The 15,799-nt window shown below is 34.6% G+C and overlaps 1 protein-coding gene across 2 annotated transcripts in view; it reads left to right on the plus strand.

Annotated features, from left to right (window-relative positions):
- LOC137862137 (transcription initiation factor TFIID subunit 4-like) overlaps positions 1-15,799 on the plus strand; it is a 142,520-nt gene that overhangs the window by 54,386 nt on the left and 72,335 nt on the right. For both annotated transcript variants that reach the window (XM_068693835.1, XM_068693834.1), the window contains exons 11-12: positions 6,457-6,587; positions 8,041-8,166. In XM_068693835.1, coding sequence (XP_068549936.1) covers positions 6,457-6,587; positions 8,041-8,166 — 257 coding nt within the window. The remainder of the gene's footprint in view (positions 1-6,456; positions 6,588-8,040; positions 8,167-15,799) is intronic.

A 15,799-nucleotide genomic window follows, 5' to 3' on the forward strand; every position in this document is an offset into this window, starting at 1 on the left:
AATGATAGCAGTGAGTGCTTTCTGCAGTTCTGGCTGACCTGTGGTTAAGGGCAAATAGAGACTAATTATGCTCTCTCCCAGTGTTTGTGTTGAAGGACAAGACAAATTCAAGACCTAAATATATGCTATTTAACTGTTTAAAACCAGTTCTTCAAGGTTTTTCTGTTTTAAGTGTAAACATAAAGAGTTTTTTTACAGGCATTCAATAATTTATCACATCAATAATCAGTCAGACCTAATGTTTTACAAATAATTTTTTTATCTTTGATCTCAATCCTGTCAGGACTCTTTAAGTATAAATTATTAAAGTAACTTTTTGATTCTTTGAAAGTCTATCTGCAAAGATAGTATTTTTTTCCTGCTTCTCAAATAGGGCAGTACTCTCCTTATGATTTATTTCAGTTTGTTTGATCAATAAAATATAATTAAACTTTTAAAACACAGCAAAGCCAGTACCTCCCAGATAGGTAAGCAGATATCACTCTTCAGAATTTTCAGTTCTTGGGACCTGCAAGTTTTCGATGACAGGATTTAGGTACTTTTATGTTTGTAAAAAACAACCTTGTACTAGTGACACATATGCCAATACCAGAATAATATTGCTGAATGCTTATTCCCTCGAGGTTTTTGGAACTTATATACAAGTTCTGACTTTATAGAAACTACTGCAATATCTCAAACTTTTAAGTGGAATATAGTTTATTTGTAACAAAAATATTCCAATACTTACACTTGCTTCATATGCTGTCTCATATACTGTAGAGCTTTATTAAATGCTGACTGAAGCATGGTTTAGTGCTAATTATCCCAAACATGTAATTATGAAATAATATATAGGCAGACTTTATTGTGCTGTTCTATAAATGCTTGTCAGATTAGAAATTTGTTCAGTTTGGGGGTATTAATTTGTAATTCCTTGTATTTTTCATATATGATAGTGTGACTCAGCTGACTGCTTTAATAGTAATTGATACCTCAGAGGAGGAGTTGAGGCTGAGTCCTGACACAAAGAATAGAAGTGCTCATGCTATCAGTCATCAATTCTTGATGATCTTGTACATTTCTGATATAGCAGAGTTCTGTCAAGAATGCTTGAATGAAGAACATGACCTTAGTTATGCCAAATCCAAGTGAAGAGATTGGTTAAAATTATAGCTTGGAGCATTGCTTTGCTTCAGCTCTGTTTTTGTTATCATCCTTGATGATGTTTTTTATCATAGCTCTAGGAAAAGTTCAGAATTACATTGCTAAAGTCATTTTAAAGATTTGAGGATTATGCTTGTTGTTAAAAATGTTTACCAAATGTATTATTTAAAAGCATGCAACTGTTTTCAAACTATGCATTTCCTGATGTTTTAAGTGTGTAGCACTGTACTGCTTGAGAATGCAGAATTTGGGTTACAAAGCTCCAAGTTAAGATGTCCACGTTACTAACCTTAAATCATGTTAAGGAGAACAGACACAAAAACAGGGAACAATTATGTTATTTTAATTTATTCTTATTTCTTTATTTAAAAATGGTGACAGCAGTCTGTTGATAGAAATTCTTTTAGTTAATTCTTAGTTTAATCTTAATAGTTAATTATTTTTTAAAAAAAATCTTAATTTTCTCTTCGGATTTTGTGTGTTTGTATGAATGTAAGTATATGTATTATGACTGCTTTTGCAATGATCAGATAGTGCATATAAGACCAGGACCTAAAACATATCTGTAGTCAAAGCCACTGTCCAGTGATGTGGTTAGAAAGATAAACTACTTATGAGGTTATTTGTGTTTTATGATATAATTAAATATCTATATATAAAGAGCTGCATATACACATTTCTTAAAATTGTAAATTATATTTCTTTTCCCTTGTCATCATCAATTTAGTTATTTCTTATTGTGATATTTTAATGGGCTGCGCAAATATTAATCTTGTGAAGGGAAAAGAAAACTTTCTGAATTAAAATTGGGAAAAATAATTACACACACTAGGAAACTGTCTTGGGAATTTCCTATTTGAGATCGGCATTATTGTCCTTTAAAGGCAGACAGATTTCCAGTATGCTTTGTATAAATGGGAGTGAATGAAGCTCAGGAGGAGATATATGATGAAGGAAAAGATGCTAAACCTTCAATATAGAAACGTATATACATTAACAGTTTCCAGCCCTTTGCTTGGAATAATTTTCTGCTTCTTGCCATTTTATGTGCTTTATGAGATGGTGTCTTATTGCTGCTTTTGCTGCTTTAATTATAGTTGGCTTTAAGAATCTAGTGAAATAGCAGAAAGAAAGAAAAAAAAATGTAAAAAAAGAAGTCTCTTAACAATGTTATCAGAACTTCTCTTTGGTCAGAAAATCACTAAGGTGGTATGCATGACTGTTTATGAGAGTATTTCCAGGCCAACCTTTCCAAGTATAGATGAAATTGTTGTTTTAGGAGCATATTGCTAATTTTCTCATCTTTGCTCCAAGTACAATCCAGGTATTTAAGTAGTGTGCCAGATCTTCATGTAGTATGCAGCTTTGGAATGTACCCTGCTTCTGATGTCCTATGCTAACAGGACTTTGACTAATATAATTTAGAGCAGGGAAGACGTGATACTTCCACACATGATGAATGTTTTGGATGACAAGTTGACTTTTAAATTTATCATTTTGTAGTCTGGTTTCTTGACACTAATTCATTTTTGGGGAAATTTGTGTTGTATTCTTTCTTCCTTAGCCTGCTTTCCAAAGAAAGCTACCCTTAAATGATGGAGCCGTCTATTTGCCTTCCTTCTCTTTCCCTGAAGATAGTTTTTGAATCCATTGATAAATCAACAGCTAGATAGCCTTGTGTGTGTTCCAATTGAGGGGAAAATCAATTTATTTTTTTTTTCTTTTTGCTCTTCTGACTGGTTGGCTGCCAGTCAGCACTCTTGTACAGACTTGCCTCAGGGTGGGCTGGCTGTGCCCAGCTGGCAAGCTGGACAAAACTGGGCTGGGAGACATGCCAGGGGGTGATCTTAGATGTATGTGGGAGCTAAGGATATTGTTGATAATAAGGGGTAACAGGAATATGGGAGGAAATTGGACCTATTTCAGGGGGGGAACAGGTATCATAGAATTATACAGGTTGGAAGAGAATTTGAGTGGTTATCTAGTGCAAGGTTTTGTTTATATCTGTATGAAATTCAGACTAGGTTGTATAGGGCTTTGTCCAGCTGAGTCCTAAAGATGTGCAGGGTGGAATATTCTACAGCTTCGGTGTACAAGGTGTTCCAGTACTTAATGAGCAATTCTTTCCTATGTCTAGTCAGAACCTCCGCTGTTTCAGTTTATGAATTTACTTCTCATCCTTACTGCAGGCATCTCAGTAAAGAGTTGGACTCCATCTTGTCCATTACTTTTCCCTTAAACTGAGATCCCTCAGGTTCTGATCATACAAATCATATAGTCCAACCCTGTAACAATCTTGGTGACTTTTCCCTGGACACAGGTTTTCCAAATCTTTCTTGTACAGGGAGATCCCAAACTGACTTCAGTATTCGAGTTGTGGGCTGAATGAAAAGTAATAGTCAGTTCCTATGATGTACTAGCTGCTATTGTTTTGCTCTTGGTGCAACCAACTAAACTGTCTTTGTTGGAGCAAGGATGCGTTGTTGAATCATGGTTAGCTAATTGCCCACCAGTTTTTCACATACTTCCATCAACCCTGCTACTCTCTGGCAGGCAGTCCCTAGCCTGAATCGTTGCAGAGAGTTAGTCCATCCCAGGTGCAGTGCTTTGCATTTGTCCCCTGTGAATTTCATGAAGTTCCTGTTGGCCCACTCATCAGGTCCTTCTGACTGGCAGCCCTTCCCTTGAATACACTGATGGCACCAGTCAATGTGGTGTCACCTGCAAACTTCATGGAGATGCTCTGTTTCCCTCTCTGTCACTGAAAAAGATATTAAAAAGGATAAGTCCCAGCACAGAATCCTGAGAGACTTCATTCATGACTGGCCTTCAGGTAGCTTTCTAGGTTTTAGAATATTGTGTTGAGGGATTTCAGGAGCAGAAAGTCTCACTGGTTTATTGCCGAGGCAATAAATGATGAAGAGGGTGTAGGACAAGAATCTTTGGGAAGGAGGCATTTCAGTGAATGTGCCTTTGATTATAGATGAAGTTCTACAGGCAAAACAAACCACATAATGGCTGAGTTGACTTAGAGCAGAAGTGCTTAAAATTAGGAAAACTTATCATGAAAAAAATGCAAGATGGTGATAAGTCTTTATTATGAAAGCATTATTAATTAAATTCAAAGCATTACATGTGTTCAGAAAAGTTGTGTAGCTGTAGTTAAACTGCTGAAATTCAAAGAATTATTATTTTAACAATTATTCATTCATACTCTTAACCAGAATACCTGGCAGAATTTTCCATCGCTAACTTCTTTTCTAGATACTATGTAATTAAATTTCCCTTTTTACTTGCACTTTATCTTTCAGGCTAGTTTTTTCTCTTTTTTTTGATTGATAGCTTTGCTTATGCGTTTGCATAATAAAATGGTGCATGCTCAAATAGTTCTGGATATCACAAGCCTGACTTGCACAAATAGGTCCTACCAATATGAATAGTCCTACTGACTTCAAGGACTTAATTTGCATGAGTAACGGTTGCAGCATTGGGATCTTAATGCGTATGTCTGCTTTCCATTATATGTTCAGCTTTCAGCAACTTCAGTGGAGTTCCATCTCTATTACAGGGGACAAATTGGGCACCAAGAAAGATGTAATTTTCTTTAGCGATAAAGCAAAAATTTGTTAAAAAGCATATATACATATTGCTAAAATCCTTAAGGTATCATGTACAATATGAAGTCAGTGATGGCTTAAGTTAGTTTAAGAGATAACAACTTCAAAGAATCATTAAAAAAATTAATATCAGAAATACATGACACAGAGAATTCAGCTCTGGGAAGCGGGGGAGTGATGTACTGTAGTGATGTAATAAAATATACATTTAAATAGACACTGCAGATCAAAAAAAAAAAAAAAAAAAGAAAAAAAAGGGGCAAGGGAGAGCTGCAGGAAACATAATCTCTCAGGAGGCTTGGTGCAGGTCCGGCTGCAGTCGCTCTGAATCCAGCAGGCTCCTGATGGGCGCCCCAGGGCCGCGGAGGCCTCAGCTCCCCCTGGCGGAGGGGCAAGGCCCGGCCCGGCGCTGACAGGAGCCCAGGGCGATGCCAACTCCTCTCAGCTCACCTCGCTGACTAAAAAGTCTCTGTGTGCATATGGTGAGACTTACTCGTCTTCATTTTTTAGATGTGAGAGGGTTTCTCACTCTTGAATTTGGCTGAAGAAAGATAGTAATGAATCCTGAAGCAAACACACCTTTTGAGGCCTCTCACGTTTGCGTTTGTTTGGGGATCCCCTCCCACAAATGAAGATGACTTTTCTAATTTGCTGGTCAGGGAACACTTCCCAAAATATCCTCAGACAAATTTCCTGGAGTGTTGTGTGTATACATGTCACAAATGAGTGACACAAACATTTTTAAGATGTACGTTCCATTTCGAGAACTAATTCTCTGTGAGCAGAATATTTACTCCTTCATGGTGAGTCAAATCCAACAATCAGTACAGAATGCATCTGCTGAATTTTTTGAATATAAAATACATGTGTGTTAACACATGGTTCTCTATGCAGGAAACTGCTTGTCCCACTGGGACTACTCATGTCTATATCTTCACAGGGCTATGGCTTATTATGGTGCAGGTATTCATGTAGCTACAAATTTATATCTAATATGTAGTAATTATTTTAAGGAGTTTTGGAATTCTTAAGTACAACCCATACTCATGCTTCTGTAGCTTAGGTGGTTTTGTTTTGATTTTATATATTTCAATGCATTAGATTGTAGAATGTTGTTTTTCATATAAACTCGGCACAAAGTTTCAACTGTTGAAATAACTACAAACATGTCCGTTAGCAGTGTTTGGGGCACAACGGGTGCTTTCAAGAACTGTGGTTAATGTGACTATTTCCTCATATGCAATTAAATAATAGTTTCTTTTTAATTAATTTTTATTATCAGTAGTATGTCAATAATGTAGGCTGAAGTATGCAACAGTATGCTTTGGGCCAGCAGCCTGATCTCCTTGACACTGAAATTAATCTGCACTAGTGTTTCTGAAAATAAAGGAATTGCTTTTTCTTGTGAACTGAGAACTCAAATTGCCTCATATTCTGTTAAACTTTGTTTTAATAGACGAGGATAAACTGCAGTGAAGTTCTTAAATACTTTCTGAGGGGTAAAAAAGCAACTCTGATTTCTCTTTCAAACTTTGAAGTGCAATCACACCTGTTTTTAAGGGGTAATGAATGTAGCTGCATACACTGTCAAAAATCTGTTGTTGTTCAGGAAAATAAAGTCTTAGTTTTTCTTTAGAGTTCCTTTTGTGAGGGATAAGCTAATTTTCTTTTGTTTTGTTTTGCTTTGCTTTAGCTAAAAAATTAGGAATTACTGATGTGCCAGCTGAGGTGGTTACTTTTATTTCCCATGCAACACAAAACAGATTAAGAACAGTGATAGAAAAAGTAACGGTGATAACTCAGCACCGCATGGAATCGTACAAAGTAAGTGTGCAAATAAAGCCATTGGATATTATATAATGATGCAATGTAGCAAGATTTTTTTCTTTGCACACAGTAGGTGTTTTGTGTTCGTTTTCTTTGAGTTTTAATCTACCTCAACAAGTAGAAAGTGTTGTGATGATGACACTGCTTGCCAAACATGTCTTTCTTCTCTATAATAGATTTTGTGTGTAAAATTATGTTTTCCTCCTTCTGTGCAGAAGTGTCTAGCATGGAACGTCTGTTAAGCTGTTTTTGCTTGTGGATAGTGACCGAGACTGTTGATTCTTGATGTCTTCTCTTTTGACCAAGATAACCATTGATTTTATCAAAATTGCTTTAATATATAGGAATCTATAGTAACTGCACATGTTTTTCGCTCTGAGAAATCCTAATACTTTGACATCAGAGTACACTTTAAAAGTTTTGGCCCAAAACATAGAAAGCTAAAGAATACAATGATAAGCCAGAAATAAGGCTGTTTTCAAATTGGAGGAAAAAGCAAATTTGTCTTAAACCAGTAAGTAAAGAATTCAGCTATAACTTCTTCACTGAAATTAAACAATGGTAGTCTCTTTAAAAAGAACATTTCAATATAAAATGATAATCTAATCCCTTACTAGTGATTTTATTCTTGAAAAAAATTGAAATAATTTAGTTGTCTTAAACCAGAGGGAAAATTTTACTAAGAATATGAAAACCAGTTTGAAATTCAAATAAATCAAACACCTTTATTTATTAAAAAGAAACTTTTTTAAAAAGTTTATAGTAGTTGAAACTGATATAAAAGTAAGATGGTAATTATCATAATTGTGTGTTGTGTCTAAGCTGTGCTTAGATTTCTTTATATATATTTATTTATATATTCTTCATGTAGAAACAGTAGACTTTTTTGGTCAAACAGTTTTGGACTGAATCTTTGTCCACCTATTTCCCAAATCTGGGTCACAGTTGGACTTATTATATAGGGCATTTAGAAGAAAACTTTTCTTTGGGGTCTGTGACAAGAATCAACCTTTCTGGGACAGAAAAATGTATTTAAAAGGTAAAGGCCACTGTGTCTATTACCTAAATCTACAGCTTCTCTTGCAATTGATGGATACATTCTACCGTCTTCTACTAAAAGAAACAATTCTTTTGTTTCTTTCCAGTATTTTTCACCAGCTTCAGTGGTCTGAAATCCCTCCTTCCTTTTCCCTAGGATGGTGTCTTGAGACAAAAACGCTTCAAGTGGTCTGTGTTAAGCCAAAGGAAAAAAAATAAAGTTATATTAATTAAATAATTGGATTTTAGCTGAAAAATTAACTTTAGGCTGGCTTCATTCCCCTGAGCTTAATTCTTTTTTTGTTGTTGTTAATACAATGGAAAGATTTTAATGTGTAGCACTTAGTCTTCTATAGATGCATAGTCTTGATGAAAATGCATGTTTTCCTAAAATATTATTCTTACTTTACAGGATGATGAGTGGTATGAACAAGCTACAGATGTCCGATCACAGCTAAAGTTTTTTGAACAGTTGGAGCGTTTAGAAAAGCAAAGGAAAGATGAACAAGAGAGGGAAATCTTGCTAAAGGCTGCCAAGGTATCTTTTTTCTTATATTTTTTAAACTATTTAACAATTCATAGTCTTCAAACAATTACTTGCTTTCTTGAAATATGTTTCAGGAATGGATTTAAGTTCTTATAATAGAAAGATACTATTGTTGTGACACCACACCTTTAATTTACTAAGTCACACTGTTTATGACGACACCAAACCTAGCTGACTGGAATGCTTCTGTATTCTCAGGAAGATTACACTTCTGAATATGATGAATTCTTGTTAGTACAGGAGACAATGGCTAGCATTTTCAAAACAAAACTTGGTGAAAACATTTTCAGAATTGCCTTTGAAATCTAATAGATGCCAGTGTTTCTGTGCCATTTGAAAATCATAGGTTACTATCTTGATATTTAATCACAATTCAGTACATGATTATGGATTTTGGAGGCTTTTTCATTCCTGAGTTTCTAGAAATTTGTTTGAAATTTGTTGATTTGTTTATTTTAAATAGTAAGTGTCCCAGTATACATATATTTGGTGTTCTACTCCTAGCTGCATTATTTAATTGAACATTATTTAATTGAACATTATTTAATTGAACATTATTTAATTGAACATGGTCAGGTTACAACTTTTTATTTTAAATATTATGTTGTTCGTGATTTCCTTAGAATCTAAGTTGCTGCACAAATGCAAGATCACCTGTACATTAACAGAGAGAACTGTTTGAGATGTTGTTCTGAATTCCCATGTATTAAATCCTTCACTGGGATTTTGGACTTCCTTGTCTTTTGTGATCTCAGTTGTCTAAGGAGATGGAAGACTGTGGAAAAGATGCAGTAATTGTAAGGAAACAGTTATTAAACAGTTAAAAAATATATATATAAATCTGCCCTAGCTGCTCTGATAGCTAGTAATAAAGAAGGTAACCATTTCATGTCTGTTCGTGGATAGCTGATTGATATTTGTGTCTGTGAAGTGGGTAATGGCTGTGAACTGGCTGTGAAGACTGAAATACACCTTACGCAACGATGTTTCACATATCATGGCATTGTTGTCACCTTGATAATGTTGTACCCTTAAAGGTTGGGATTTCAAGGTGAAATGTGTGTTTCTGTTTTTTCTATAAATGCTTAAATCTAAAAATCACATATACATATCTATATATAAACTACAGCTTCTTAATGTGCCATTTAGACGGTGATCTTTTATCCTGCACATGTTTTGACATGTTATTTTACAACAAGTTTATAAAGAAACTCAGCAGAATAATTTTAGAAGTTCCAAAATTACCTACTAGTGGTACCTAGCCTTATTGTCTAGTATGGAACAGCATGCACAGGTTTAACTTGCTTAATGAAAGTTCTTTTTTAATTAAGTATTTACACTTTGAAGCCTTAATAGCAACCAAAGTCCAAGTATTCACAAAGAATAAGATAATGATGAAGGGAATATTTGGGGCACTGGAGTGCATAATCTAAAATAATCATCGTCATTAGGAACAAATGACGGAAAATGAAGGAACAGATTGAACTGAAGGGAGGAGTCTGCATGAATCTTTGGAAAGCCTTGATACCAATTTGGTAATTTTGCAGTAGAATTCAGTAGGGTGTAAGCATTCAGGAAGATATGTAAAGGATGGTTACAGAAAGTTTTGGTTTTGAACGTTTTGTTGGTGTTTTGGATTGTGCTTCTTTTTGGAGAGGAGATAAATATTTGATACTAGTGTTCCGATGGATCTGCAACCAGTTGTTACAGTAGGATATGAGTGTAGAATGTGTAAATAACACAATGGGGTAGATTTTGCTTCAGGAAATGTCTTGGGAAGAATGAAAGAGAAAATCAGATGGGGAGACCAGATAAAAATGATCCTAGGCTTCAAAAACATTTGAAAAAATTTTGTCCTTCTGAGAAAAAATACTATTCAAATTAAAAATAATTGTGGAGCTGCAGGAGTATTTTTAAAGCAAAATAGCAGTATTATTTGTCTTGGTAAGTGAGCAAATAGGACATCTTATGTACCATGCCTGGAAAGTAGTTGAGAAATAGAAACTTAATACCACAAGCTTAGAAAAATAATGACTGATGTTCACTTTCCAGTGAGGTATTTTGGAGGAAGACAAACTTGACAGGAAGATTCATAAGGTATACTGTGTAGTAGCAATGCACTGTATAGTTTATTTTTATCTTTAATTTTTTTTAGTTAACTAAAAAACAAGACTATACGGTTTCAGGAGTTAGCATGATCTCATATTCCTCAGGGGTAGGGGTCTTTGCATCATGACCCACAATGTATGTATACCAACATAGAACGTATGGCCCAAAGAGTTTTTGATTTACTTTCTAGCAATACTTTTCTAATAAAAGTGTTTCAAGATATATTGATCACCGAAACTGTGAGATCCAAAGTTGTCATCTGCTAGGACAGCTCCTGTTTAAAACATTCAGGTATGATGAGTTAAATACAGAAGCTGTACAAGGAGATACTACAACTACTTTGATTATCATTACTTTGGGATTATCTTCCTGATAAATGAATAACGGGGTAAAGGAATAATGGCAAAAGGAGAGGCATCTGGGCATCTTGTGTGTGTGTGTATGTATATGCATATACATATGCAAGGTGGACTTTCTTTAAAGAAAATATTTGGGAGACTCACGCCTCTCCTTTTTTTTTTTTTTTTTTTTTTTTTTTTTTTTTTTTTTTTTTCTCCCTAGTAAGAACCCACTAGCCATTGTTTCCACATGTGTGCAGAAGCAGGGGCCTTTTGACTTTGTCTTTGGTGGCTGGTATGGGAAATCAGAAAAAGAGCTAAGTAAAGTCTTAAGACAGCAGAAAGGTCAAAAGCCAGACTGAAATAACTTGAGGAGTTTACCTTTACGTTTGACATGGTGTGTGTTGTGTAGATGTTCTAAAAACACAGAGCGCAGGTCTTGCTATAGTAAAAAATGCTTTCATAGCTATTCACCCTTGCTGCTTTCATAGCTATTTCCAAAATCGGGAAAATGTAGGTTGTGTGTCAAATAGAATGAGGTTCTGGTTCTGAGGTAGTCGTGGAAATATTTCTGGCAGCAGGAAGAATAGGAGTTCATATTGGATTTTTCTATTTTGATTTTATTTATGAATTTGTGTTTGGAGAGAGATTCTTTATGTAAGACACGCAGCTTGGGGTTATCCTTGTTTTCAGAAAATCAAGAAATAATACTTCTATGGTATAATTTATAATAAAGCTGATAACATTAAAATTACTGTGTTAATTCATCTGCTCTAGCTGGCTAAATGCCTGTTTATTATCAAATTCATTGTGATGCTTTTCCAGTATATACATTCTATTGGTGTATTATTTTGAGTGTTTTGTCTTAGTAACACAAGCCTGTCTGGTTTGGAGTTCTTAAAATTTAAGTACAGTTATCACAGGAGCTTTGTGGCCTCTATTCTGTAAAAAGTATAATTAAGTAAATGGATTTTTTTTTTATGTTGTTTCAAAGTTTAGTAGTATTTATGGATGATACAGATTTTGATTGCACCGTAGATGGAAGTGCTTTTTATTGGAGAGAGATCACTGAAACTTGGCAATGCAGATTTCCTTGCACTGCGCTGTCACGTGCACCTCCTTGTCATTACTTGAAGGGGCTATCTCTCTGAGCGTGAGATGAGTTCAGTCGTCATGCCAATTTAATCATTTCCTTCTCTTCTGAGAGTACAGTTGATGTAATGCAGCTTTTTGTGAGATGAAGCGCTCTCTGAACTGAAACTTGTAACTCACTTCTGATGAGAGGAGAGCAAAGAGTGAATTATTGTGTTGAGATAATTTTCAAAAATTTGTTACTTCAATTTTAATGATTTTAAAATGAATCTTCTTTTAGACCTCTACTCTTGCATTCCACCTTGCTGTGGTCGTAGCTCTGAATAGGGTTTTACCCTCAGCTATGCTGCTTTTAACTCTCACTTTTTATTAACAAAGCTAATGTGAAAGCAAAGTGTTTCATGTTGCCAATTTAATTTCTTTAATTAAAAGTGAAAGTTATAAGCTGGTACAGCCGTGGGTGAAGTTCTAATGTCATCAATGGGGAAAAATAGGTTTAAAATTGAAACTGTTGGCACAGCAGTGCCTCTCCATAGTACAGCACCTGCAGTTGTGACTCTTAACTTTATTTAATGAAAAAAGATGAATTTGAAGCATTAAAGACTTCCAGTATATGTATTGGGAAGGGTGAGTAGAGCTGTGGGTGCCTTAACTAGGAGCAGGTGTTGCTAAATGCAGGCAACAAACATGTGTCTAGGAAGAGAAACCCTGAGAGCTTTTCAAACACGGGTTTAACAAGCTGAAGACTTCAAAATTATTCTAAATCTAACAGAAAACTTTTTGTTGTTATTACTGGGGAAGAAATGTAGCAATAGTGCAGCTTTGATTTTACAAATTACAACAAAATACTGAATAATGGTCCTAGTTCTACACATCAGAAGGACTGTTAGTCTGCCCATCTGCATAGATGCAGAGAGTATACCCCAGTTTAAAAAATATATTTTTTGCATGTATTACGTTGAAGTTGTAAAGATATTATTTTAAAAATACTTTTGATTTCTAGTTTAAGACCATTGTATGTAATACAAAATGCACTTCTTAGAACTACTCTGTTACATGTGTAATTAGATGTCTGTTTTTGTGGCATTCTTTCTTAACACAAGCAATGAGAAAAACTGAGGTTTGGAACATTAGGGAATTTGGTATCATGTAAATGAAGCCCAATATTTCTAATGTGTTTTGAATACACACATTTAACATATGCTGCTTTTCATACTTTCAAAGTCTGATATTTCCATAGAGCTAATGTGATCTATGCAGTTTTCAGATAAATAAGATAGCAAGTTCTCTAACACAAAGCACTTTCATTCTTAACAATTAAAATATCAGGCTGTCTGGTCTAATAAAAGTAGCTTATGTTTAGGAGAAATGTTAACAAACCTGGTTTGGTGAATATGTTCTCAGCAGGAGACAGCATTTAATGTATTTAAAAGTATGTTATCTGGTTATGATCAGTCCTAGGTTTCTCTAAAATTACTATGGGAAGCTGGCTTGCTTCTAAGGATGTTTATTCACCAACATGAAAATGTATTACATAAACCTAGCTTTCTTTATTTACAGATATAGACGAGAAAAATAGTGAGGGGTGGGGAAGAGTCATGATGAACTCCTTGAAATTATGTGAGTGGTGGGTGCTTCTGAAGCTTTAGAGGAAACGGGCATTGGTGCATTAAAGGATTTTGGAAAAACATGTTTGACAAAGCAAGTGAGATGCAGCATATTAACATTTGGAAGTTACAGGTGAAGGAGAAAGCAAGACAAACTCAAGAGAATGAGATGTCTTTGAAGAAAAAATTGAAACTCGAATGAAAGTAAAAGAACAATTAGGCAGTAGCTCAATGAAACTCAAATATTAAAATATTTGGTGAATAAAAATGGTGAGATATAGGCAAGAGCTACAAGAACTGAGTAACAGCAAATTTGTTCAAACTCTTCAGAGGCAGGAAAAGATGCTTATGTGTGGAATGGAGTGTAAAGAGAAGCCAGTGACATTTTTAAAGCTTATCTAGGCACCTCTATTAAGTTTGACATTTTTGTTTGCTGTATTTGTTTTAATCTGTGTTACATCAGCATTGAAGAAGCCTTTTGTAAGTTATATTAGATGATAAAATGAGGAATTAATAAAATTGTTATTGTCTATCCTTTTTCTTTTCCTAACACACTTTAGTCTACATATACTGATGATTTTATTTCTCTAGTTTACTGATTTCCAAACTGACATGACAGTCATCAAGAAAGCATTTTATTCTCAACAGTCTTCAGTTGGAAAACTGTTAAAATTTATCTGAACACAAAAAGAAACTGATAGCTAAAATTCCGTTATTTTATTAGTGTGATCATTACACCAGTAATCACACTTAACACTTTATAATCTGGGTTTATATATCTAGCATCACCAGTATCATCATTTTGATACTGATACCGGAATCAGTATTTTGATTCACCATTAGTGATTAAATCCTTGTATTTAATGTCACTCAGTAGCTGATAGCCATTTTCATCCAAGTAACAATTTCTATTAATTTGTTATGAATAAACTAGAGGTTTACACAGAATACATCTGCTTTGCTTTTTTGCCTACTTTCAAGGTCTGCTTTCTCCAATTATCCTGAACTCCAGATCTACTTTTATTTGGTCAATTCCTGAAAAACAACTAACCAACCAAAGAAAAAAATTATTAAATGTAAAAAATGCTTTTTTTAAAAAATATATTTTTTAAACCTGTAGTACTTTGTAAAGTTTTTCCCTTCACTTATTGAGCCCAGGAAATGTAGATGTTATTTTGTATCTCTTGCTTTGATTTTTCTCACAATGTCCCTAAATGCAACATAGATCTGGTATGTTTTCCAGGATTCTTTCTTGTAGAAACTTGGTAACAATATTAGAAGTCTCAGCTTGATTCTCCAAGGACTTCATGCTTTCTCCTTAAGCTGAAGTGCTTTTAACTTGTGCTTTACATTTGGCAAATGATTCAGCTTCATACAGTAGTATGAATACACTTTGTATCTCTGTACTTCTTTCACTGCAAGACTTGGAAGGCAATAGAAGTTCGTTGTACTTTTAATAAATTTATCATCAAAAAACATGAAAGAGCTAAATATGATTTCCCATGCAGCATATTGGAGAAACTGAGGCACACAATGATTGTACTGTCACCACAAAGTGACAGAGCAAGGACGTAATTCAGCTTAGTTCTTAAATACTTACCCAAATCCATCTCCTAGAGAAGCAACTCATAGCACATACACACCTCGATAGGTAAAAATATAATCAAGTTCTAAGTAATTACTCTACGGAATAGAGTCCCAGCTCTCTGGCATATCCACATAATTTCCTGAATATGTGTATTTTTGTTCTTTAAACAGTAATGAGGTCAGATTAGCTGCATTTTCTTTTTGTCTGACCACAGCAGTTAGAAGCAATCTCAGTCTACATAAAGTTGGAGTTTCTTTCTTGGTTGGCACAACTTACATGAGAGCCTAATTCAGTCATTAGCTATCTACAGATTTTAATTTCTCATTACTGTACTCCAAACGCTTTCCTGTCAAACCACCTTTTATGCTAACAGGCACAAAGTCACTAGTAGGTGGTGGTGTAAAATGAAGCTAAGGTGCACATTGGAAGAGTTAAGTACATCTTCTAAAGATCCCTTTATTGTTTAATTTGGACGTGCTCTATTAGTGTGTTGTATGTGTGTGCTATATTAGGTGAAAAAATAATCTCAGTTCAATAAATAAATTTTAAAAAGGGTAAATAAAGGATAGAGAAATCTGAGTTATTGTTGCTCTGTCTGCCAAGACATAGCCAAGGTTCTCTCCAGGTAAGTGAACAATATAATATGTCCCTCTACCCTTAAAACATACCTTGCTTTGGTTTTCTTCATGAGTTTTTAAATTCTGAAAAGAATATGTTATGAAAAATTTAAACAATGGGAAATAAATAAGCCTATGTAAGTGTACAAATGAACACACTTCCAAGTTTCAGGTCTCTCTTTAACCTAGAAAGAGGCAGAAAAAGGAGAGGACATAGGAATTTTATTCATTTAGGGACTGTGTAAATAATACCACTTTAAATCTCCAAGAAAT

The sequence above is a fragment of the Anas acuta genome, chromosome 10 (assembly GCF_963932015.1).
Source record: "Anas acuta chromosome 10, bAnaAcu1.1, whole genome shotgun sequence".
NCBI lineage: Eukaryota > Metazoa > Chordata > Aves > Anseriformes > Anatidae > Anas > Anas acuta.